The sequence below is a fragment of the Suricata suricatta genome, chromosome 4 (assembly GCF_006229205.1).
Source record: "Suricata suricatta isolate VVHF042 chromosome 4, meerkat_22Aug2017_6uvM2_HiC, whole genome shotgun sequence".
NCBI lineage: Eukaryota > Metazoa > Chordata > Mammalia > Carnivora > Herpestidae > Suricata > Suricata suricatta.
In genome coordinates, this window is record NC_043703.1 from 9,754,587 (window position 1) to 9,779,169 (window position 24,583).

A 24,583-nucleotide genomic window follows, 5' to 3' on the forward strand; every position below is an offset into this window, starting at 1 on the left:
TGACCCAAGTAGTTACTATCCAGGTGTCCTCTGGCATTAAAGACTCAGTTCGAAGTGAAGTCATTTCTCTGGCCTTCTGGACAAAGCGTTGTGATGATGGATAGTTAAAGTTATCACTGGCCACCATGTGAACCCAGGAAATGGGACTGACCCAGGGGAGGCAAAGCCCACAGATGGATCCTGGTGGCATCCTTCGGCCCTAAGTTGAACTGTACCCACAGTTAGACTTAGTCCTACACCACTGTTTCTCAAATTTTACTATGTATCAGAACAATCCAGAGGGCTTGTTAAAGCAGACAGCTGAACCCCAGGGTCAGAGTTTCTGATTCAGTAAACTCAGAATCGGCATTTCTTTTTTTTAAATTTTTTTTATGTTCTTTATTTATTTTTGAGACACAGAGACAGTGCAAGCAGAGGAAGGTCATAGAGAGAGGGAGACACAGAATCTGAAGACAGGCTCCAGGCTCTGAGCTAGCTGCCAGCACAGAGCCCAACACGGGGCTCAAACCCACAAACTGTGAGATCATGACCTGTGCTGAAGTTGGGCGCTCAACCGACTGAGCCACCCAGGTGCCCCCAGAATTGGCATTTCTAAAAAGTACCTAGTTGGTGCTCCCTCAAGAATACACTTTGAGAAACACTGTCCTAAGTATTCCATTTAAGTAGGCTGATAAATTGTAACTTAAAAAATTAAGTTTATTTGTTTTGAGAGAGACAGAGACAGTGCAAGCAGGGGAGGGGCAGAAAGAGACAGGGAGAGAGAGAATTCCAAGCAGGCTCTGCAATGTTAGCATGGACCCTGATGCCAGACTTGAACTCACAACACTGTGAGATCATGTCCTGAGCTGAAACCAAGAATTGGACACTTAACCAACTGAGCCCCCCAGGTACTCCTGTAATTTTTTTTCTTAAGCAGGTTTGGGTTGGGTTTTCAGTTACTTGGACTCCAAAAAGATGTCCTACCTGATACACCTAGGAGTATATGGAAGCCATCTGGCCTCCAAGTAAGGCTGAATTATTCCATGTTGGGATTCATACATGAAAAGTACATGAAGGGAACTCATGAGGCAACTATGACATAGAATAACATACATTTCATATTTAAGGGAAGAGTTTTTAGTATTTCGTACAGTTAAATTTCATAGCACCTTGTAATCAAGTATTGGAGATACATAAAAAAACTAATACTTAGATTTCTTTTCTGTATAACGGAAAGTTTCTGATATTTAAAAAATTTTTTTTAATGTTTATTTTTGATAGAGAGAGAGAAAGGGAGAGACAGAGGGTGAGCAGGGAAAGGGCAGAGAGCGAGGGAGACACAGAATCTGAAGCAGGCTCTCGGCTCTGAGCTGTCAGCACAGAGCCCGATATGGGGCTCCAACTCACAGACGGTGATATCAAGACCTGAGCCAAAGTCAGACACTTAACCAACTGAGCCACCCAGGTGCCCCAAAAGTTCCTGATATTTTCATGTGGGATTTTATTTTGATGAACTGAAATTGAAGCTATTTTTACATAAGGAATGTAATACCATTCACTCCAACACAGATCTGATTTTACTTTGGTACAGTAAAAACACTATACTTAAAAGTTGCAACTGGTGTTCCTTTAACATACAATCTGTAGTTTCTTTCTTCCATCTTCGGCAATCCTATGAGAAATAGTTATCTACACCTAAAGAGTCAAAGTACCCCAGACACCCAGACACTCACAATAAAAACACGTGTTGAAGTAACTAGAAACTTACAGGTGTGCCTGGGTGGCTCAGTCAGTTAAAGGTCCGACTTCGGCTCAGGTCATGATCTCATGGCTTGTGAGTTTGAGCCCCACTTTGGGCTCTGCACTGACAGCTCAGTCTGCTTCAGATTCTGTCTCGCCCTCTCTCTCTGCCCCTCCCTCACTTGCGTGCTGTCTCTGTCTCTCAAAAATGAATAAACGTCAAAAAAATTTTTTTAGAAACTTCTCTGGATAGGATATTTTCTACAGGAGTCACTAAACTCTTAGTCTTCTCGGCCTTGGTACCCATTCATTAGGGGATGAACTGCAATCTTTGGGAGCTGATGTGTCCTTTGGCCACTGAAGATGGCTGTCTTAGGAACAATGGTTCTTGCTCACTTTGCCCTCAAAAACACTGTCTTCTCAACTTCCAATTTATGGCCCCAAAGTAGCCCCTTCTTTGGGCGGCAGGTGGCAGATAGTTGAGGTATTTGATCAGAAGGAGGACGAGGTACCAGGGCTTAGCACCAGAGCCGGGCAGGAGTTTCCTAGCTGGCAGAGACTTAACCCTTTAATCTCCAAGTATGAAGAGGCCCACATGTCCCTGGAGGTTCCAGGACTCAGAGTCTTTGAAAACCAGTTTGACCACAACAGTTTATATTTAGCAAAGAAGTCTTGCCCTGACCTCCCCAGCCCATCCTCGGTCCCCGCCCATCCCGTCATAGAACAAAGCACCCAGCATCTCCTTCCCCTTTTCTTTCTCTGGCCACCGTCGTAATTCAGAATAGTCTTCGTTTTCACGAGTGGCTCTTAAAATAGCTCCTCGCTGTCCGTCCTTTTAAAGGCTTTTCTCTTTCCATTTATCCAAAGATCTATGTTCCTGAAATTTCTATCTGGAAAGGCCAAGTGTCTGCTCATCATTACCTGCCAAGGGCGGTCCACAGTCCTGGTATTGAAAGGCTGCCCCGGAGCTGCCCTCAGTCCTCTGCAGACCTCTCCCTGAGAACCCCTCGGAAAGCACCCACCGACCTCACCGAGCAAGACTAGTGTCCGTGAGGCTCCACCTCCAGATGTTGCTCACTTCCTCCCTCTGGCTGCAATGCCAGTCCTCGCATGCCCAATAGTTAATCACTTACTATTTTCAAAAGAGCTCAAACTCCTATGCAAGGCACTTTGCCACTCTTGAATACTGCATTGCGCTGTATTTCAAACCTACCACTACATTTCCTAAAGAAAAAAAAAGAATCGTATCTTCTTTTTATTTATTTATTTTTGAGAGAGAGAAAGAGAGCACGTGAGTGGGGGCGGGGGGCAGAGGGAAAGAGAATCTTAAGCATGCTCCACACTCAGCACAGAGTCTGATACGGGGCTTGATCTCACAGTCCCAGGATCATGACTGGAGCCAAAGTCAGGAGTCAAACACTCAACTAACTGAGCCGTGCAGGCCTCCCCAAGACTCATATTTTAATCTTCACAGCGCCTACAGCAACCAATGTACAGTCTAATTCGTAGTAGTTGCTTAAAAAGTTTATGGTAATTTCATACATACAACACCAATATGTACATCTTCTGTTTTCTATTTATCTATATCTAAATTCTTGGATCTTTATATATGAAAAAGCAGTCCATTTTCAGAGTTTCAACTCTTAACGACAGTGACTAATTTATATGGGCGCGGTTTCTAGTTATTACGCACATATTTTTCTTTTTTTAAATTTTTTAATGTTTTATTTATTTTTGATACAGAGAGAGACAGAGCATGAGAGGGGCAGGGTCAGAGAGAGAAGGAGATACAGAACCGGAAGCAGGCTCCAGGCTCTGAGCTAGCTGTCAGCACAGAGCCTGACGCGGGGCTCGAACCCACGAATGTGAGATCTGACCTGAGCTGAGGTCGGAGGCTTAACCGACTGAGCCAACCAGGCGCCCCCACACATATTTTTCTTATAAACATTTGTACTCATACGGACTTCCAGTAAAATTGTAAGTCATCTGAATTTCAAGATCAAGGTTTGTGAAAAACTAGTCCCTAAAAGATCTACGGCTCATTAGATACAGGAAATACATTCTCCGTTAAGTTAATAAACTACCTAACAGCGCTGCCAGTTCACAGCGGCTGCCTGACCAATCTACGGCTGTGGGACAGCCCACACAATTTAAAATGGCTTAGGTTCTTGCGTCTCAAACACACTGAGTTCTGCTGTTGTTTAAAATCTGAGAAAGAGAAATCTGAATACTACTGACTATGTTGGCTGATTCCACTGCCTTTTTGAAGTTCTCAGAAGATTAAAAAACATCCAAAAATAGCTTATTCAAGTCACCTAACACATTATCCTACATAAAATATTCTTTTAAGGTAGAAAATGTATGAAAATTAAAACCTGTAATTTAGCGAAAAGTAGATCAGTGGCTTACCAAACGTGCCTGTGAAAACAGACAACCATTGAACTTGCTTCATGACATATGTCAGTATTCTGGTTTTCATCAAAACACCACGTTTTATAGCACTTGAGGCATGCGTTAATGCAAAGACCCATTGAAAGATGTCAGAAAAATGACAGACTGAGTATATTTAAGTACAGTGGAAAGAAACACTTTCCCTTTGGCTCACAGGACATTAAGTCTATATTTAGAGAACTCATTTTTATGAGACTGGTATGAATTCCCTCATCAAATACTAGCTTCTGGATGTATTTTTGCTTTTCTCTTTTTAATTTTCTCACCCCTTCATAAAAATCAATATAATTCACTGTATAATTAATATGGTTACATTTAAAGCTGAAACATATTTACCTCCAAATTAAATTTAAATATCAGATATTTATAATCACATCAATCAACTAATTTCACTGAGCAGCCACGATCTTGGAATGCCTATGTTAAACCTTCTGGCTGATGGAATAATTACTGTCAACAGCTCCATTGCCTCCTGACCTGTCACCTGGCCATGTGGAGAAGGCAGAGCACAGGTACAGGGCTTGACTAGGTGACTCCACTGGCCCAACAGTATGTGGACACAATGGGCAGGTGACTTAAAGCCACAAGGAGCACTGAGTATTTCCTCTCACCCTATGGTCCTCCTGTGACCCACCATGACGAAAGCACACCCCGACAGGGAGCTCAGCCTGCACCCTGGATTCCAGTCCTGCCCAGCTCAGTCACAGCTGAAATACACACCCAAGAGTGGGAAATAAAGATTGGTTTTGGTGGGTCTCGGTAAGCCACTGAATTTTGGGGTAGTTTGTAATGCAGCAATTCTTTTTTGTTTTAATGTTTATTTATTTTGAGAGGGAGAGCCTGATTCGGGGCTCAAACTCACAAACCACAAGACCATGACCTGAGCCAAAGTCAGGAGCCAGACACTTAACCAACTGAGCCACCCAGGCGCCCTTGTGGCAATTCTTGCAGCAATAACAATAAAGTCCTAGGAGAGAATATTAGAGAAAATTTATTCCTGCCCTGGAAATTGCAGAAAAGGAATTTAAATATTCTTGGGCATCAGTTATGGTGGCGCTGTGCTAAACGGGGTAAGTCAGCAGAAGAGTGACTGCACAGGTTTTGGTGTCACATAAAATGTGATCTTAAACATTCCACTTAATCTTTCTGAGGCCGAGCTCTTTCTCCTTAGAATGGCAGGATGACCCGCCAGTAGGTTTACTGTGAGAATTTAACACAAGAGGCATACAGCAAATCCTAAGTAAGTATTAACTGTATCACCATTACCTTATTTCAATTCCATAATAACACTACAAGACACATCACTATAATTAAGCAGATTTTTTTTAAGTATATCCCATATAGAAGCATCTGGGTGGCTTAGTCCGTTGAGCATCTGACTCTTGATTTCAGCTCAGGTCATGATCTCACGGCTTCATGAGATCAAGTCCTGCATCCGGCTCTGTGCTGACAGCATGGAGCCCACTTGAGACTCTCTTTCCCTGCCCCCCCAACCCTCCTTCTCTCTCTGACGCTTCGCCACGCACACACATTCTCTCTCTCTCTCTCTCTCTCAAAATCAATAAACACCTTTTAAAGTGTATCCCATAAAACGTTGCCCTTTTAGAAAGGAATTGTTTTCTCTACCATCGCTACTTCCTGCAAATAATCACGGACGCATCATTCACAAGCTGTTCTTCTAACCCATGCTTGGCACCCTCACCAGGTTGACGAGTTCTCTTCCATGTAGAGACAGCAGAGACTGTTGTGGTATTTGATGTGACTATTATGATTTTTATATGGCTTTTTATATCTATTGTGTGGGCAAATTTCAAGATGTGCACAGATACTCCTTTATTGTATTTTCATAGGTGTCATGCCGACAATTGAGAATTTGACAAATGCCAAGTCGACTTTACAGAATATTAATGCCTATATTACGATACATGCAGGTATGGCATTGGGTGCTCATTAACTATTAACTTATGAAAGTGAGAATTATTAAAATTCTCAGAAAGTAGCAAGGCAAGCTGAAGGCAGTAGGCTTTCTCTCTGTAGTGGTCAACTGTCGGTCATGAAAATCTTTCCACTCCTTTCCTAAACCACTGGTCACTGGATTCAGAACCTGCTGCTTTCTGACGGCTCCAGTCTGCACCTACCAATGCCATGTCCTCCACTAGTCACCTTTTTGGGGGTGTTTAATAAATGCTTGTTGAATCTAACCGAACTGAAGCTAAGAGAAAGCAAGTGGCTCACGCAAGGTCACACAGTAAGTAACAAGAGTGGAGAACGAACAGTTTGTTTTGCTTTTTAATTCCAATTCCCGGGCACTTTCCAGAGCAGGGTGCCTCTATATCTCCATGCTATTCAAACCCGCTCACTGAGCGTTCCCAAAGGAAAGATTACTAACTTCACCAGAGACTATATTAACAACATATTAATTCACTGCCACTCCCAACTCTTAAAATTCTATATCTGGCATATCAGCAGGGATGAAATATAGAAGGAGTAGAATTTCAAGAATACTAGGCAGGTTGATGAGTGACATACCCACCTGCAAAGAGGAAAGCCCACCCTCATGATGTTCCTGTCAAAATCGTTCACTTTCCTGCAGACACGTGTCTTCACTCACTGTGCATTCCTGCTGATTCCCATTGCTTTGTTCTCAAAAAGGCTATACACATATTAACAACTGCATGTATTTGAATTTCTGGATTTCTTTTTTTAATTTTTTTTACACTTATTTATTTTTGAGAGACAGAGAGAGACAGAGCACAGGCGGGGGAGAAGCAGAAAAGAGGGAGACACAGAACCTGAAGTAGGCTCCAGGCTCCGAGCTGTCAGCACAGAGCCCAATGCGGGGCCCAAACTCATAAGACGTGAGATCATGACCGGAGCCAAAGTCGGACACTTAACCAACTGAGTCACCCAGGTGCCCCTTGAATTTCTGGGTTTCCCATTATGAATAATTTGATAAGAACAAAAGATAATCTCAAATGTGATTTACTCTTACTACTCAAAATAAAACTAGTTAATGTCTGTGAAAGTAACAAATATATATTCAACTCTCTTATCTATATTTTCTTTCACTCTTATAGACCAGGAAAATCAAAGGTTATAGAAATGTTTCTCTCATTTCTCATTGTGGAGAACCTTTATTTTGAGAAGAGTTGGTGCTCAATGTAATCACTCTGAGAATATCAATTACAGCTGAGAGGAATGTTCTTTGTATGACATTTAGTCCCAACGCTTTCTGCTACCCAGACTTCTTTTGATACTAAATGAGTAAGGTGTTATTCTGCCAGTACCTCTGGCACAAGGCAGAAACGGGAATGAAAATCTTCTCTTCCAAGAAAAAAATCAACAGAAGATATATTTTTAAATACAAAAATGAGATCCTTCAAAATAATGTTATTTCAGGACTTCAAGTTCATGAAAATATTTACCCTAAAAATGTGGTTTCAGATCAACTATAGTATGTTCGAGAAGAGGTCACCTATTGATTTGGGAATGGGGGGTTCTCAAGGTTCCTTACTATGATAGCAGAAAAACAACCATTCTGACTACCTTGTAAAAGTTACATGAGAATTGAATGAGTCTATATGCACGAAAACCTTTTTCAGCAAAGCGTACTCAAATAGAAATAGATATTTTCCCATTACTCTTTTGTATTATAACACAGCATTAATTTTAAGGCTCAAATCTATCCAAGCAGGCAATTGAAGTCTATCCAGGACACAGCTAGAAATCAAATATTTTTCTTTTCAAAACAAATGAATTATTTCATGTCAGGACAACTCTTGGAGCTTATATAACTAATGATGTTGACCAAGAAAGAAAAAAAAAAAGTCCATAACTTGCCTTTTATATTTTGGAAAGGAAAAAGCTTAAGTGGCCAAGTCATTTTGTTTAGAAAAATAACTAGTTTTCCTAAGTGTTTTGCACAGCAGAAAATGATAGCTTTGAAAGAGCAGTAATGGCCAATTAGGAAATACATTTACCATGTTTTGATTTTCTGATTTTGCCTCCGTACTCTCCCCCCATTGACTAAATCATGAATTTACCATTAAGGCCCTGCCATAAAAGAAGTTTCTAAGCAATACCAAAACTCACTGACCTCTTCAAAGGAAAAAAAAAAAAGACAAAACTTTTCTTGGCCTGTCTTCCTCAGGAAGTATCCAGATAAAATAGTAAAACAGAAAACTAGAGTGGGTTACTATTCACTTGGAATAATTTGATGCTTCAACTAGTGACTCTATACAATTAGGAGGCGAGGGCTCTTGGCAGTGAAACTTGTCTTCTGGCCTAAGTTAGCACTGAGGTGACTCAAGGTCAAGCCAATGAGCATCCTTCTAAAGGTCCTATTTTTCTTTTCCCTTTATAAAGCTATCATTCTTCTGCCCAGCCTTAAGTAAGATGATTTAGAGCAGACAGAAGAATGAGTTCTATTACAAAATATAGTTTCTTATTTGCCAGGAAATGTGATCCTTGAAAAGACAAAGCACTCTTTTCCAAAGAAAATGAGATTTGCAACCACCTTGCAGCTCTCTGTCTTTATCAATTTAAGAGTTAATGGAAAACAGCCTGAGAATGTACCCATGTGGGGTGCCCAAACATGCCCTGCTAAATCCTCCTGGTACACTCAGTCTCTGCTGTATGGTGTTTCTCCCCTTCAGATGTGACTCTTGACCTTGAATCTCACACCAGGCTTGGAATCTAAATTTCCCTAAGGACCAAGGCTTTGGATCTCCAAGTTCCACCTGATCTGAAATTTCCCTCCGCCAAGATCAGCAATGTGTGCAGACACTTTTGTGAACAGCTCTGTTGGCTGACCACTCCCTTACGCATGCCTCGGGACTCAGTCATCTGGTGGAAATGTCTATGTGTCCATGCAAGAGTAAAGGAGCTAGAGAGCTATGTGCACACAGGTGTACAAATGCGTGTGCACAATTCTAAGCTGGAGTTTGAATATACTGCTTAAGGTCCTCCTACATCAAAAAATAAAACAACAAAAACAAAGACTAGAAGCAACCAGAATGTTCACTAATAGGCAAATTGTTTATTACTAAAGCAATATATCCCTTCTATTGGGTACTATACACCTATTAAAAATCTTTCTTTTATTATTTGAGGCGGGGGGAAAGAGGGGCATAGAGAGAAGAGGAGGGGGGGAGAGAGAGAGAGAGAGAGAGAGAGAGAGAGAGAGAGAGAGAGAGAGAGAGAGAGGGAGAATCCCAAGCAGGCTCCACACTCAGCACAGAGCCCAACATGGGGCTTGATCTCCCAAACCATGAGATTATGACCTAAACTGAAATCAGGAGTCAGACGCTTAACCCACTGGGCCACCCAGGCGCCCCAAGCACTCCAATTCTCAACCACATATATTATTAAGCTAGAATTAGAACTGTGATATACTCTTAAGGGGGGAAAAAAAAGCAAGAGAGAGGGAGAGAAACAGACCTCTGAGTGTGCATGCACATTTATAACCTGGGTATGTCTATAACCACGGGAAAACAGGGAAGTATATGACCTAAATTTAATAGCGATTAACGCCAAAGGGTATGCTGAAGAATAAAGAGTCACAGCACACACATATTTAACTTACCCGACATCAATTATATATATATTGGCGTTGAAGGCAAAAACTTGGCAATAAAGGAAGGTGAAATAATAACTTAAATAGTGTAGAGATTCTGTTATTCCATTCAGTGAGTGGAAGTCCCAAGTGGGGGCAACAGGGGAGAGTGAAAGAGATGCATCTAATGCATCCGTGGACTGATGTCCCTGGTACAGGCCTCCCACCATGGGCACCCCACCCAGCTGAGGGTCCCCAAACCAACAGTCCAGCTAACAGCCCTCTGATATCCAGCCGAAAACCAAAAATGGAGTAAACACGGAAAGAGCCATGGAGTAAACACTCATTTACTAGTGTTTACTGTGCTAGACTGAGAGATGGTATAATCAACTCAAACACAGAGCTTTCCTTGGAGATTTGTCAGGGAAACGTTTAAACTTCAAATGTGTGATTTTGTGCTGACATAGAATCTGATCTCTGCATAGAATGGAACCTCACTGCACTGATTTGTATCCATGCATTTATGTATTGTTTGACTTTTTGTAGCATACATGTGTTATGTTTTAATCAATTTTAAATACACAGACAAATAGATGGAAAACTTAAAAAATATTTAAATACAGAAACAATGCTTATATTCTCTCTGGTAATTTAATTCCAGATTTTGAAAAATTACATCTTCATGTAGAAATAATAACCCCATAAAAATAGCTAGGCAAAAAAGCAGTCTATGTTGAATATATAAACAGGTACAGGGAATATACATTCATAACTGATCACTCAATTACTAGTAAATACATTTAAAGCAAAGACATATTCCCTTTTGTCTTAGCATAATCCCTTTAGAGATTTCTAGGATTAATAATGATAATAATAGCACCCATTTAGAATGACAATTATGCCAGCTAGTTTATTAGATGCTTCATGTGTATTTTCGGACTTAAATTTTGCAATAACTCTCTGCAGAGTGTTAACGATATCCCATTTCACAGATGAGTCAACTGAGTCTTACAGAAATTACCCAAACTGCTGGGATCACACAGCAGGCACACGGGGGTGGAAACCAGCCCTCCCCATGTCACCTGCATGAGCTCTCAACCACTATGCCAGTGCTACCCTTGCTCTGCTTTGATAGACTTGACCTTTCTGAATATAACCATTGTTTCTGATAGCGTTATATTTTTAGCTTCCAGAAAGCCCCAAAATGACAGTGGCTCATTATTTTTATGTGCAAAAAGCACATAAGGAGGCAGGAAGTCCAGGACTAGTACAACAGCTCCACGTTGTCTCCAAAAGATGAGACTCCTGTCTTGGGGGCGAGCCATCCTAATAGGTGGCTGCCATATTCATCTTTTGATGCAAAGGGGCTGCTGGAACTAGGTGCATTCTAGGCAGAAGGATGGTTGGCAAAAAAAAAATACCTCTCTGCATGTCGGCTCCCTCTGGCATCCCTCCCAACGCCTCGCTCACATCTCTTCAACCAGAATTCCATCACACATCCACAGTTAGCCCTCAGAAAGAGGATTTGTTGAAGAAGTGGGGACTTTTAAGAACTAGGATGATTACTATTCAATCTAAAGTTGTTGACGTTCTTCTGATTCAATAAGCCCACCTCCAGTGTCTCCACAACATTCAGAGAGTTTTACTAAATACTCAAAAGCTCTGTGAAAGTAAGTTGTTTTGACTCTGTTTTGTTTGTGTTGCTTGCCCCATTTTTGTAAGATAAAGGAGTAGGTTCTGGACTCAACCCACCTGAGATCAATGCTTCAGAGGAAATGAAGGAACAGCCAGGAAACAGAGAAATCTTAGTGGAGGTAAGAATGAGAAGCAGAAAGGTACTGAGTGTAAACTCTGCAAATTTGCAGAAATCTTAGGGTTTCCAGTAAAGAAAATGAAATTTTCCAGATTCAAAGACTAATCACACACTATTTAGGGCATAATCGGGGTGAAGATTGCAGGGACAGGAACACAAAAGTCACACTTCTGAGACAAAGACAGAAACTAGGGTCAAAAACACAGATATCCAGTGAGCTGGAATGTGACCCAGTAAGTCTCGGGCTGGAGACGGCCAGGGCCGAGCTCAGCTAGCCTTGATGTGATGGAGCAGGCACACTGTCTGAGCTGAGGTAGTTCCAAAAACTCACTGAGAGTCAGAGGAGGAAAGGTGAACATAGACTTAAATCCAGAGGAAGATATAGCGTAGAAGGAAAATCACTTTTTTGGGAGTCAATATCATAGGACTGAGTATCAGGCTAGGGTAGTAGAAGAGAGGCATCACATAAGGAAGCATCCCAACTCCACTGACTCACTAATCACTCCTGCATTTTGGCATTATTATTATCCTCATTGATAATATTACTGTTCCCGTTTCTAGATTAGGAAACAGAAGTTGCAAACGTTTGAGTAACTTGCCCACAGTTGGCGAGTGATAATGTCAGGCATCAAGTGTGGGTAACTGTTGGGCTAACTGTCACATTTTATGATCTGAACTAGAAGCTTGGTGTTTCTTATCAGCAGTGGTGCAGGAAAGACGGGAGGCAGGGGAATTAAGTCATGAAGAGAAGCACTGAAAGGAAGGAAAAGACTCAGTCCTTGCATCCTAGAGGAGGCGCAAGAACAGCCAGGCACTAATGGAGTTGGAACATCGCTCTCTTGCCACCCATATTATAGCGTTCCTCCCGTGCACTTCACAGGGCCCCCAGAGATGCTCACACCCTTATTCCTGGAGCCTGCCAATAGCTTACATGGCAAAAAGGGTCTCGCCAATGTGATTAAGATGATGGATCTTGAGTTGGGAAGATTATTCTGGATCATCCAGTTGGAGCCAATTTAGTCACACAACTCCTTAAAAGTGAAGCACTTTTCCAGGCTGTGGTAAGAGAGGATATGACAATGGACGAAACGCAGAGAGACGACCTCATGAGAAGGATCTGACCCCTCGTCTCTGGTTCTGAGATGTAGGAGCAAAACATACGTGCAAAGACCCAAGAGAAGCCTCTAGGGGGTCAGGCAGACCCCCAGCTGACAGCCAACATGGAAACGTGGCCTCAGTCCTATAACCACATTACACTAAACCCTTTCGATGTTGAATGACCAAAAATGGATTCTCTTTAAGAGTCTCCAGAAGGTAAAAGACTCCCCAACACCTTGGCCCTGGAGACCCTGTCCAATTTTGGATGTACAAAACTATAAGAAAATACATTTGTGTTGGTTAAGCCACAGGGTTTGTGGTAACTTGTTACAAGGGCAACAGAAAATGAAAACAATGGCAGGAAATGGAATTGAGGAAAACATCTTACTTCATAACTCCTCTTAACTCTGAGGACAAGATCTCTGCTGCTATAGAATTAATCACCCACCTCCAAACCCTGAGCATCAGGAATCACAAGGTCAGATTCAACAGTCTGTGTCTGAGGCCAAAGAGCTGAGAAGCTTTTTGGGGTTATGATGCTAAGAGAAAAGGGCTGTCCATTTTAGCCTCAGGTCTTAAAATATATGGGAGACTTCTGAGAAACCTATAAAGGAGGTTTTTACTTTGCAAATTTAAAATTTGTAACATAAATAAACTTGTTCCCATATGTCCCCTTCTCTTTCTGGGGGAAATTCTACTTGAAAAACAACCACGGAATTTCTCACATTGACACTACTTGATCTAAACACTATCATGCCATAAAGACACTCTTCTAGATCATCAAACTGTGGGATGACCTGGTCCCAGGAAAAGGTATTTCAGTCTCTACAGTGGAATCACAGAGTACCCTCCAAAGAAAGCAGTACAGATGGGAGAAAGTGAAGAAGAAAACCTCTAATTTTTATGTGTCCCCTGAGGCAAGACTGGATGCACTTATCCAAAATGGATGAACCTGAGAGAGTAGAACTGAAAAAAAACCAAGATGCTTGCGTGAAGTGGGTGAGCTAGTGGTAAACTCCTGAATGTGTTCTCCAAAACTAAGGACAGGTTAAGATGCCATCATGAAAACACATGAAAGGAGGCGATGTGGAAAGTGGGCTCTGTCTGTTCAACACAATCGTTTACTTGATGGGGTGATAAAGAACAAGCAATACTCCCATAAACTTGGTGCCCCATACAGGGGCACAGAGGGGACATAAAGAAGCAGCCATATGGCAATTACCAAGGGGGAAGGCTCTGGACAGAGTTAAAGGAGTGGGCAAGGAAGACAGAATATGGTTTGAAAAAAGGAAGAGAAGGTGGAAAATGGAAAATGATTAAGAAAGGAAAAACCAAAAAGTGATTCCACACAATAGGCTTGGAGAGAATTACTCAACTATCCAAGAAAAACACAACTGTGAGGGAAAGCAGATCAAAGAGTCCTAAGCCAGACTCTAAAGAGCCAGGAAGTTCAGTCCTCATGAATAATTACATACAATTCTCATACTATTTGGGGCACTTGGGTGGCTCAGTCAGTTGAACATCTGACTCTTGATTTCAGCTCAGGTCATGATCTCACAGCTTGTGAGTTCAAGACCCTCATCGGGCTCCGCATTGACAGTGCAAAGCCTACTTGAGATGCCCATTCTTTCTGTCACTGTCTTTCTCCCAAAATAAATAAATAAACTTTAAAAAGTTCTCATACTATTTACTTAGCAGCGTACAAGAAATATCTGCAAGAAAAAAATGCTACTACTTATATATTAGGGGTATTTCCATGTATTTTAATTATTTTTTACATAGGGTTTATGTACTTAAATCAATGTTTATAAGAATGTTTACACATAGTATGAATTAGTGTATAAATGCATAATTATGTGGGTATTAAATATATTTATACATAAATATAAAAATTCTTCTGAATAACACAATACCAGATGCAAGGTTCTTTACATCCATAAAGATGTTCCAAAAAAAAAAAAAAGAATCTAAGTTTCAGAGAAATCAGATGGCTGGCTCAAGGTTAAGGATACAAACAATTTAACCCAAGGTAACAGCTCTGACATGATCTATCTAGTCCCAGATGCACTGCCAATAAAGTCCAGACTCATTATGCGAGCTATAATTCTCCATTTTTACAGCAATCTCAGATTTCAAATAAGTGATTTTTCCCTCTAAGAAAGATTTTTAGCCACTGGTTAGGAGTCATCTAGTTTTGTTGCTGACCCTTATTCCGTCAGTTCTATCACACTCCCAGTCACTGATCTGTCATCGCACTCATCCTTGGGTACGAAAGCATGTTGACCGTACCTTCAAGATTCTTTAAAATTCATCATAGTTCTTATTCTCACCCCCTTGGACTATACTTTAAATAGTATCAAAGGGAGTTCCTCCCCATCAAGTGTCTAACCCAACTCGTCATGTCCTCAGACACCCTGTTCGTTTTCAGTGGTCAGAGAACTAACCACTGCTCCCATGGTCAAGCCACGTCATGGCCCCTATCTGCTGCTTTATTAAGCACAGACTTCACATCCAGGTTCAGAGCTCTCAACGTATGTCCTACTGTAACTCAGAATATCTTCCAGTAGTTTCCCCACAGCCCTAAGATCCACCCAAGCCAAACCTAGAATACTTCACTAGTTCCTAAACACGCCCACAGACTTTTCTGCCTCTGTACCACTGCTTGAACTTTTCTTCCCTGAGAATTCCAGGAGTCCACCTTTTGGACTAAAGCCCTTCCTATACACAAAGATTTATACCAAAAGCTACCTCTTTCTCAACTGTTTTAACCACAATATTTAATTCCTGTCTCAATGGAACTCTCAAAGAAAGTCATAGAAATTATATTCTGCATTGTATTATAGGTATTTGGTATTTCTTTTCATCTCTCTACTCAATGGAAAGTTGTTATATTTTCCACATCTTTTTAAAAATTTATTTTTTTTGCTACTATGAATAATGCTGTTCTATGAATCTGTGTCAAGTTTTTTTAATGTTTATTTATTTTTGAAAGAGACACACACACACACACACACACACACACACACACACACACACAGTGTGAGCAGGGTAGGGGCAGAGAGAGAGAGGGAGACATAGAATCTGAAGCAGGCTCCAGGCTCTGAGCTGTCAGCACAGAGCCCGACGCGGGGCTCCAACTCACAGCCATGAGATCATGACTTGAACCAAAGTCAGACACTTAACTGACTGAGCCACCCAGATGCCCCTATTTTCCACATCTTTATACCCCCTTCAACAGCAGAGGATCTAGTAAATATATCACACTTCATAAGTATTTGCTAATTTCAATTCAATTAGTTCTTTCCAGCTACTAAAACTCATTTAAGTGATTTATTTCAAAAGGGATTAGAAGAGATTTTTTAAAAAATAACAATATGTTAGGGCCATCTGGGTGACTCAGTTGGTTGGGCTTCTAACTCTTGATTTCGGCTCAGGTCATGATCTCACAGTTCCTGATATCAAGCTCCGTACTGACAGCTCAGAGCCTGCTTGGGATTCTCCCTCTCCCTGTCTCTCTGCCCGTCCCCTGCTCGCTCTCTCTCTCTCTCTCTCTCTCTCTCTCTCTCTCTCACTCTCTCTCTCCTTCTCTCTCTTACTCAAAATAAATAAATAAACTTTGAAAAATACAATATTTTATTTAAGTGTAATCATACCTGTTCAAGGGGTTATTCAGAGATGCTTTCAAATACAAGTTGAAAGTTTGTTTTTATATAATCAAACATTTTACCCTTCTCAAAGAAATAACCCACTCAAATTAGTTTACTTCTCATTTGACTGTGACATGCACCGAACACTTTCTGAGCCAGACCTTTACAGCACAGAAGTCCAAGGAAGACTCATGTGCCACGAACAAGCGGAAGCTAGAAGAAATAAACCACTTATGACAGTATACACGTAATCACTTTCAACCAGGCTCAAACTAAAATGAGTATCATTCTTATGATTCACAGTATAAAAATCCCGATGGACTTAACTTTCAAAGGCCATGGTGTATCTAATACAGCTGCTCTGAGGCTGAGCCAAAATAGCTATCCTTGCTCGACCTTTTGAGCTTTGGATCAATAACAGGCCCGGGCTACGTTATGAAAACCAAATTGCTCTCACTGCATCAAATGTCCAACAAATTCAAAGCCAGGCTATCTATCTATCCATCTACATGTCCATCTATCTTCCCATACTAGCTCACATTTTGTGCATCACTATAATAATATTACATTATAGGCATCCACACACATTTATATGTACTAAGCACTTTGTGCAAAACACTATTCTAAGTGTTTTACATGTGTTGATGCTCACAACAATCCTATACAATAGGTAATGTTATTGTTGGGAGCTATCTGAACTCACCAGTTGAGTGAAAATTCCTGGTGAGAATATGGCAAGTTTGCATGGTCTCTTGCCCCCAGATGGAGACCAAAATCTACCCTCTTGTAACTTTCATTTCTGCTTGGGCACCAAACCTTGGAGTGCTTTGCTGATTAGTATCAGGAGTGGCCTGCCCCCCTGCCCTGTCCCTGAGGCATGACTGCACCTGGTCAGGGAAAAGATGAGTAAACTAGATACACCCTAATGGGACTAAGGCAAGCAGCATATAATTCCTCCCAGTTGAGCAACATATAATTCCTCCCAGTTGATAACTTACTACTTTCTGTGACTGGACACCCGTTGCAAAAGTCACTACTGCAATAAAATGTATCAATTGTCTTTGGGACTGTGAGAGCAGATATTAAGTTGCCTGGGGATCCTGTTTTTCTGGGAACTTTTTCATAGAGTTATAAACAGCCTAATGACCCTTACTCATAAAAAACTGACCTTTACTAAACAATGCTGTTTGCCTCTTGGTTAAAGATCGCTTCCTTGGGGCTAGACCTGAAGTTTTATAAAATATACCTGCCCTTCCCATATAATAGCATCAGTGCCTGTAGCTACGTTTTTTTATGACCATCATTACTACTAGACTTGTAACTTCTGCAGAATCCATGTCCTGGAAAATTGTAAAAATTATCTACGAGAAATCATTTACTGCTCTTTCTGCCCCTTGTACCCTTCACCATAAATAAAGCTAAAGAATCAGACAGAGCAGAGAAGCCTGCCTGGTGATTAGAAAGAAACTCGAGGCTCTCTCACTCTCTCTCGTGCTGACACCGTCCATCCTTCAGGGAACCCTGGACTTGCCGGAGCTCGACTCCGGCATGTTAAAATTCCCATTTTACAGATGAAGAAATCAAGGCTCAGAAAGTTTCAGGAGTTGTCCAAGTTCCCACAACTACTAAGTGGTGGGGTTGGGATTGGACTCCTGCACTGTTTCCCCCAGAGTCCGGATGATACATACCCGAGCAGGATTTTATTCTTCAAAGGAGTTGGGGGAGGTCTCTGAAAGCTACTCTATTTCTGGAAAGCACCCTAGAGGCAGAGGCCCAGGTGCACATAAGAACATAAAAGACAATTTGCTATGTTTCTGCCTTCCTAGCTACAATATAGGAACTTGGTTCTTCAAGATCGAACTGAGAAGCTCAACATGAATTGCAGAACAAGGAGGGAAGCTGGCGAGCACCTCGGCGGTGCTGTGTGTAAAGACCTCACTGCCCAGGCAAATGCCTTCAGAGCATTGGTGGGCGTCGATTCTCACGGGCCACGGAGAGCAGGCGTCAGTGGGCATCAGTCACAAAGGTGAGGATGGCAAATGAACACAGTTACCTCACTGAGCCTTGAGATAAAGAGAAACATTTTGCCTTCTACGGGAATGCACACATGTGCAAACAGAAGCATGCATGACTCAGTGCTGCACTTCGTACCAGGGAGGAAAGAACGCAGCGAGATGGTGTAAGTGCACAGCAACCCCGTCCCGCGGGAGATAAACAAGAACACTACACACCACAGCACTCCTGCTGCCTGGTCTTGCAGAAAGGAACCAGATGAGCTTCTTCAATAGGGGAGTTTTATCTGACGGCACCTGTAACTCGTTTCACCTGTCCAAGACTGCATCTTTCTTCTTACGTTTCCAATGAAAGAACAATTTTTAAATGTCCTGAAAGAACTGTGGTCAGAACTCATGATATTAAAGAGAACTTGCCAGAGGCAACGCAAGCCAGCGAAGCCAGGTAACAGTGGAATTTGGAACAAAATATTAGACAATACTTCGCTTTCATTCCAAAGGGCAGCTTGTGGGACTGATGAAGTTAGAGTAAGGAGCTGTGGCATTCAGTACTTTTGGAGGGCTGAGCCACAGCCTTCAAGGGGTAAACAAAGCCACACAGAAGCACTTGTCCCCCTCCAAATGACTGATGTGACTATTTTTCCACTGGGCGTCTTAAGAATTCTTAGGAGGCACTTCTGGGCCCAGGTGCCATTTTGCAATAAACTCACCCTTCATCTCTGGTAGTGCTGGACTCTTCACTACACTGTGGGTACGCTATGTTGTGATTTCCCTCCCCTCCCACAAACTTGCCAAACCCTGGGAAGAATCCATTGTGCGGTCCTTTTACTAACACAGGGCCCCCTGTACCGTTCACAGCCACCCAGCAGAGTTCTGGTCCCAAGTAAACGAATGGCCCTAAGTCAAGGTGAAAGTGCCACAGGCTGGGGTGTTCTCTATGAAGAGACAGCCTGATCCCATTCCAAGATCACAACCTGAATCACTCCCTAAAAATGTTCAAGAGAAATGAATGTATTTTGCCTCCACCCCTTACAAAATACTAGGCTTCACAATCGCAGAAAACTCCTAGTGGTTAAATCAGTACAAAAGCAAATCTAAGTAGATTTGGGGTCTGCTTGGTTTTTTCCCTTGTTACAGTTTCCTTCTACCTGTGGACTATACCCTGAGAGGAAGAAGGCGAATCAGAGTTCAAAGACACGACCTACCCTCACTGGATTTTAAGAAAGTAATACTCCCCCTGCGTTTCCTTGATAAAAATAAAACACTGGTTTATGTTCTGCAAATATGATTAACATTCGCGATTGGGGTAGCGGGGGCCCCCCAGCTTAACTCCGTCGGTGAGGAAGTTGGGAGATTCAGTGTGTAAGTGTGTAATAAGGAACTAAAATCGAGGCAAGCGAGAGTTCTAATCAAGTGAGCGAATCTTACCAATATTAGTTGGACTCAAGTTTGGACCCTCGGGCGGAGGACTGTAGTGAGACACGTGATTCCAGAGTGGAGGAGCGTCGGGAGGACCGGCTTGAAGGCAGTCCCCTCGTGGAGGCCTGTCCCTGGGGGGCCCCTCCCTCCGCCTCTCTCCCGGAAGTGGCCGAAAGCCCCCGCGGGGAGCGCGCCCCCCTGCGCCCCCTGCGCCCGCGCCCCCCTTACCTGCGCAGGTGCTCCCGTCGTACGTGTCGCACACCCACTCGTGGCACTCGCACAGGGGCCCGAAGAACACGCCGGGCTCGCTCACGTGACAGATGCAGACCCCGCAGTCGCACCGGCCGCGGCCGTGGCACAGAGCGCCCCCTGGGGGCTGCCCGGGCGCGCGGCACCGGCGCTCGGACTCGGCCCGGGACAGCCTGCAGGCGGCACCCGGCCCGATTCTGCGTGGGCGACAAACCACAGCAGGGCCTTGGTCAAGAGCAGTCACCGCCCCTGCTGCTCTGAACCCATGTTCCCCCCAGCCACCCCGATGCCCACCCATTTGGCGACGTTCAACTTCACAGAATGGAAGTCTGAGGTTCCACGTTTCCCCGGGGAGGGCCAAGCGAGTACCTCCCGTGGGCCATCACAAGAGCAATGATCATGACCCAAACCGTTGAGGGGTGACCTGCACACACACATATAGGACCGCCTTCCAGGTGGACAGAGGTGACCCAGCCCTGCCTCTTGGTGGCTTGGCACAGAATCTTATATGCACATTTTGATTACATGCAAATGAATGCAAAGCATGACATTTGGCTGCCTTTTCAGTATTCTTTAAAAAGTCCCATTGCTTGGGCACCTGAGTGGCGCAGTGGGTTAATGTCAGACTTCGGTTCAGGTCATGATCTCACCGCTTGTGCGTTCTAACCGGAGTCTGGCTCTGTGCTCACAGCTCAGAGCCTGGAGCCTGCTTCAGATTCTGTGTCTCTGGCTATCTCTGCCCGTCCCCCACTTGCACTCTGTCTCTCGTTCTCTCTCTCTCTCTCAAAAAAAAAAAAAAAGATAAACGCACAAAAAAATAATTTAAATAAGTAAGATAAGATTAAAAGTCCCATTGCTATCTGATGGCCAGGAGCAGCCTTTTATGAAAAAGAAGAGATGGATATGTAGGAAGACTTATAGATGTTAAGATAGTGCTGGACATAATATTTCTCTAGTTGCATTAAGAGTGCTTATAAATTCTACTTTTAAAAAAGTTTAGTTATTATTAGTATGTGTCTCAAAGTCCCTTTCAAAATGCAGGACAGTAATTAATGCAGACCTTGTGAAATAATTCTGCCTTCTAGGCTACGAGCACACACAGGCACACATAGGATTGGTTTCCTTAGTCTCATGGCATTGGTCCTCCTCCTATGCATTAAAATAGGGGGAGGTCGTGCCTTCCTATTTATGCACTGTAGTTTTCCGGAGGAAACATTAAAGGACAGCACACAGCGCAGATATACAAGGGAAGGAACACGAACAGGTTGAAAAGAGTTTATCCCGTAGCCAACTTTCTAACTGCTCTTGGCTTCGGGCAGCCGTCCTGCAAACGCGAGCCCTGCCACGCAGAGCGGGGCAGGTCGGTCTCAGAGGACCACAAAGCACACTTACCTCAGCGACGGCGAGAAGCTCTGGGGAACAGCCGACAGCCCCGCGACGAGAAGGGAGGAGGCCAGCAGCCAGAAGTTCCCGAAGCCCGCGGGACGCATGCTGAGCTCCCGGGCGGTGCGGGCGAGCAGCGCTCCTGCAGGGTGGGGCTCCCGGGGAGGGGGGAGGGGGGCGCTCGGCGGGGGAGGGTGCCTCCGGCACAGACCGCCTGGCAGACGGACACGCAGACCCCGGGACGCGCGGATCGGGCCTCTACCCGCGGGGGCGAGCGCCTGGCTGAGCCGCCTGCCTGCGAGGCTTTGGGCAGCGGCACCGCTCTGGGCGGGGTGCTGGTACCAAACCCCTCAAGTGCGGCGTCTAGGCAGAGGAGTAATTAGAAACAGTTGTACAAGCAGATGGTTTATTTTGACATTAAAAAAAAAAAACTGTCCTGTTCACAGATTTAGGAAAAGTCATTTCTTTCTCCAAAGGCAGGCCTCAGAGGTAGCTGACAGAGGGAGTAATTGGGCTGGTTGATATTCAAGGGACAGGTAAAATAGTCCCCTAGACGTCAAAGCCGGACCAGATGGCTGGTGACGTCAGCGTGAGCGCTTGTGGGGAATTACCTTCTCCAAGGGCTTTTACAGAAGGTGTGTTATTGGGGTATGAGTGGTAGGGGGCTAGCGCCACGGACAAATATAACCTTTTCTTGTACTTTTTATTCTTTGTTTCTAATAATGAGTCTCTCGTTTCTTAAGGCTTTAAAAAGTATGTCATGATTCTGGGTGTTTGGGCCAGTAGCTTATCACACCGCATTTTTTCCTGGTCTTGGACGGTTCAGATCGCAGCTGTCCCAAATTCACCCCACTTCCCGGCATGCAGCAAGTAGAAAGAAACAAAATAAAATGCGTGGATCTGGTGTCAACTACCTGAAATATCATCAGTGTCACTTACGCAGCACCTACTATGCGCCAGTCACTTAGTATATTTTATCCCCGATTTCAACAATAACCACACATTCATTTCCTCATTTGGCAAGCCCATCGGTTCAGCATCCACTGGGTACCAGGCTCCGTGCCAGAGGGAGCGAACACAACCAGAGAATTAAAGAGACATGATCCCTGCGCTAGGAATCCAGTGGGCCAGTCGACATTAATCAAAGCAAAAACAAATACAAAAGGACAAAGCACAACGAGAAAAAGAGTGCAGTTCCCTCCAGATTGGCTGGAGGTGCTGACCTAGTGAAGACAGTGCTTTTGAGCTAAAGGATGAGGCATGAAGAGAAGTAAATTGGGTGGGAATGGGGACGGGCTGGAGGAGAGTGGGAAGCATTCTTATCCCCATAATCAAGCTCAAGAAACCAAGGGCAAAGAAGGACCTCTTGCTCAAAAGTGACTGACTTGCTCAGATTCCCGCAGGGAGTTAAAGGTGGGGTTCCAGCTGAAATCTGGGAACCCAGAGCCCATACATGGTCCCCTACACTGTGCAGTCAGCTGGGGAATGTAGGGGAGGCTCCCATGAAAGGGTAGAAAATGTTCTTTCTTAGGTTTAAGAAGAGCACTTTGGATGCAGTGGGTCCTCACCAGCTAGAACCATCCACACTACTGTTGTGTGGCCTTCACATCCAGGTAAGCTGTAAGAGGGAGGGATTCCTCCCTGTTATTTACATAAATGGACATAAGATGACCCCAACCATTTGCCTTGTGAGGCAAGAAGGCAAAAGAAGCTCCTCTATTGGGAGCTCATTCCTTTTCTCCTGTTTCCCCAATCTCTCTTTCTGTGCCAGGAGACCTTCTCCAAATGGTTGACCCTTTGTCAACCCTTAAGCCCAAGTACATGCAGGCTGGTGAGGGGATCTGCCATCAGGAGGACACACTGGGGAAGGGTGTACACGAGTCAGAACGTGGTCTAGACAGGGAATTCTGGAGAGTGTGGTTGAGAGGGAGTGACATAGGCTCTAGGTTGTTGGCAAGTTCCCTGGGTCACATGAACTGCTCATCCCGGGGATGGGGTGGGGGAGGGGTTGCATTTGGAGGAGAGACTGGAGGAATCACTAAATAAGCTGTTCGTGAAGTATCTGTGAACTAGAAGCATAGGCAGCACCTGGGAACTTGTTAGAAATGCAAGTTCTCAGGCCCGACACCAGACCTAGTCAATCATATGGTGCCTTTAAAAATATTCTGAGAAATCTATTTGAGAAGCCTTGCAAAGCTCAGGGGCCAGGGCTGGGGCCATGGATGCCTCGATCTAAGAGTAGGATTCACACTCACTCCTGGTTCAACTTCCAGAATGCACCCCTGCCCAGCCACGTGGAACACTGAGGACGTAGGATCAGACTCTCCTGCCAACATCTAAAAACTTTGGTGACTCAGAGAAGATGGGAAGAGTAGAAGAAAAGCATCAATTCCAAAGCCTGACTAGGAATTTGCAGTGAAAACATGGAACTTGTAACAAATGAGTCATGTATTACTTATTTGCGTATCTTCCGAGAGGAAAAAAAGAATCGCTGTGAACGTTTCGTTCATGAATTAGAACAGTTCTTTTACCCTGTGATATTTTCCTAGTGTGGCGTGCCATCAGGAATATCATCATTAAGAGGGTGCAGTGGTGAAGATCAGATGTGCTAGGTGACGGAAAGCATTTAAATGTTCAGATCATTCCATTACTGTGACTCAGAAATAATACTCCCAGCAAGTTGAAATAGTTACATTGTGGCTGCCTTGGTGACTCAGAACAAAGTCTTGAGCCCACAGAAACTCTGTCAAAATAAAAAGAATAACCTAAAAATTGCTCCTTTTAGTAAACTTTTAATTTTTTTCTGCCAAGGTAATAAATTCCTTGGAAATGTCTACTTCTCCCTTCTCCCCTTTTGCAGAAACCTCAACGACATGCATCCTAATGAGGGTAGATGCATTGTCCAGTTTCTGCCTGGAAGGCCTTAAGGTTCTTGCTGACCTTGCAGCCCTTGGAGCGGTGCGAGGGAAAAAGCAGTGGTTTGGATCCACAGTGGAGGGTGCCCGAGTTGGATGCTAGGAGGAAGATTCCCTGCATCTCAAACTAAGTTCAAAGGGATTGAAAACATATTAGTCCTTGAACATGGTCCTTGAGACCTCAGGTCACAAAATCAGAGAGCCTCAGGGGTCAAGGTTGTTTTTTTTAAGATGGTCTGGTCCAAAATTACTTTTTCTGATGATGTACAACACATCTGGCAAATGATTGGATAGACTCAGAAGGAAAGGAAAGTTAAAGGGAA

General features: G+C 43.5%; 1 protein-coding gene and 1 long non-coding RNA gene across 4 annotated transcripts in view; both read right to left on the bottom strand.

The window, feature by feature from the left end:
• LOC115289342 overlaps nt 1-18,586 on the bottom strand; it is a 40,819-nt gene extending 22,233 nt beyond the window's left edge. Inside the window, exon 1 of the long non-coding RNA XR_003907573.1 lies at nt 18,514-18,586. This is a non-coding gene — a long non-coding RNA (uncharacterized LOC115289342). The remainder of the gene's footprint in view (nt 1-18,513) is intronic.
• Nucleotides 1-21,452, bottom strand: part of ITGBL1 (integrin subunit beta like 1) — a 212,242-nt gene extending 190,790 nt beyond the window's left edge. For all 3 annotated transcript variants that reach the window (XM_029936470.1, XM_029936469.1, XM_029936468.1), the window contains exons 1-2: nt 21,355-21,452; nt 19,942-20,159 (exon numbers count right to left, since the gene is read on the bottom strand). In XM_029936470.1, coding sequence (XP_029792330.1) covers nt 19,942-20,159; nt 21,355-21,452 — 316 coding nt within the window. The remainder of the gene's footprint in view (nt 1-19,941; nt 20,160-21,354) is intronic.
• Nucleotides 21,453-24,583: the final 3,131 nt, after the last annotated feature.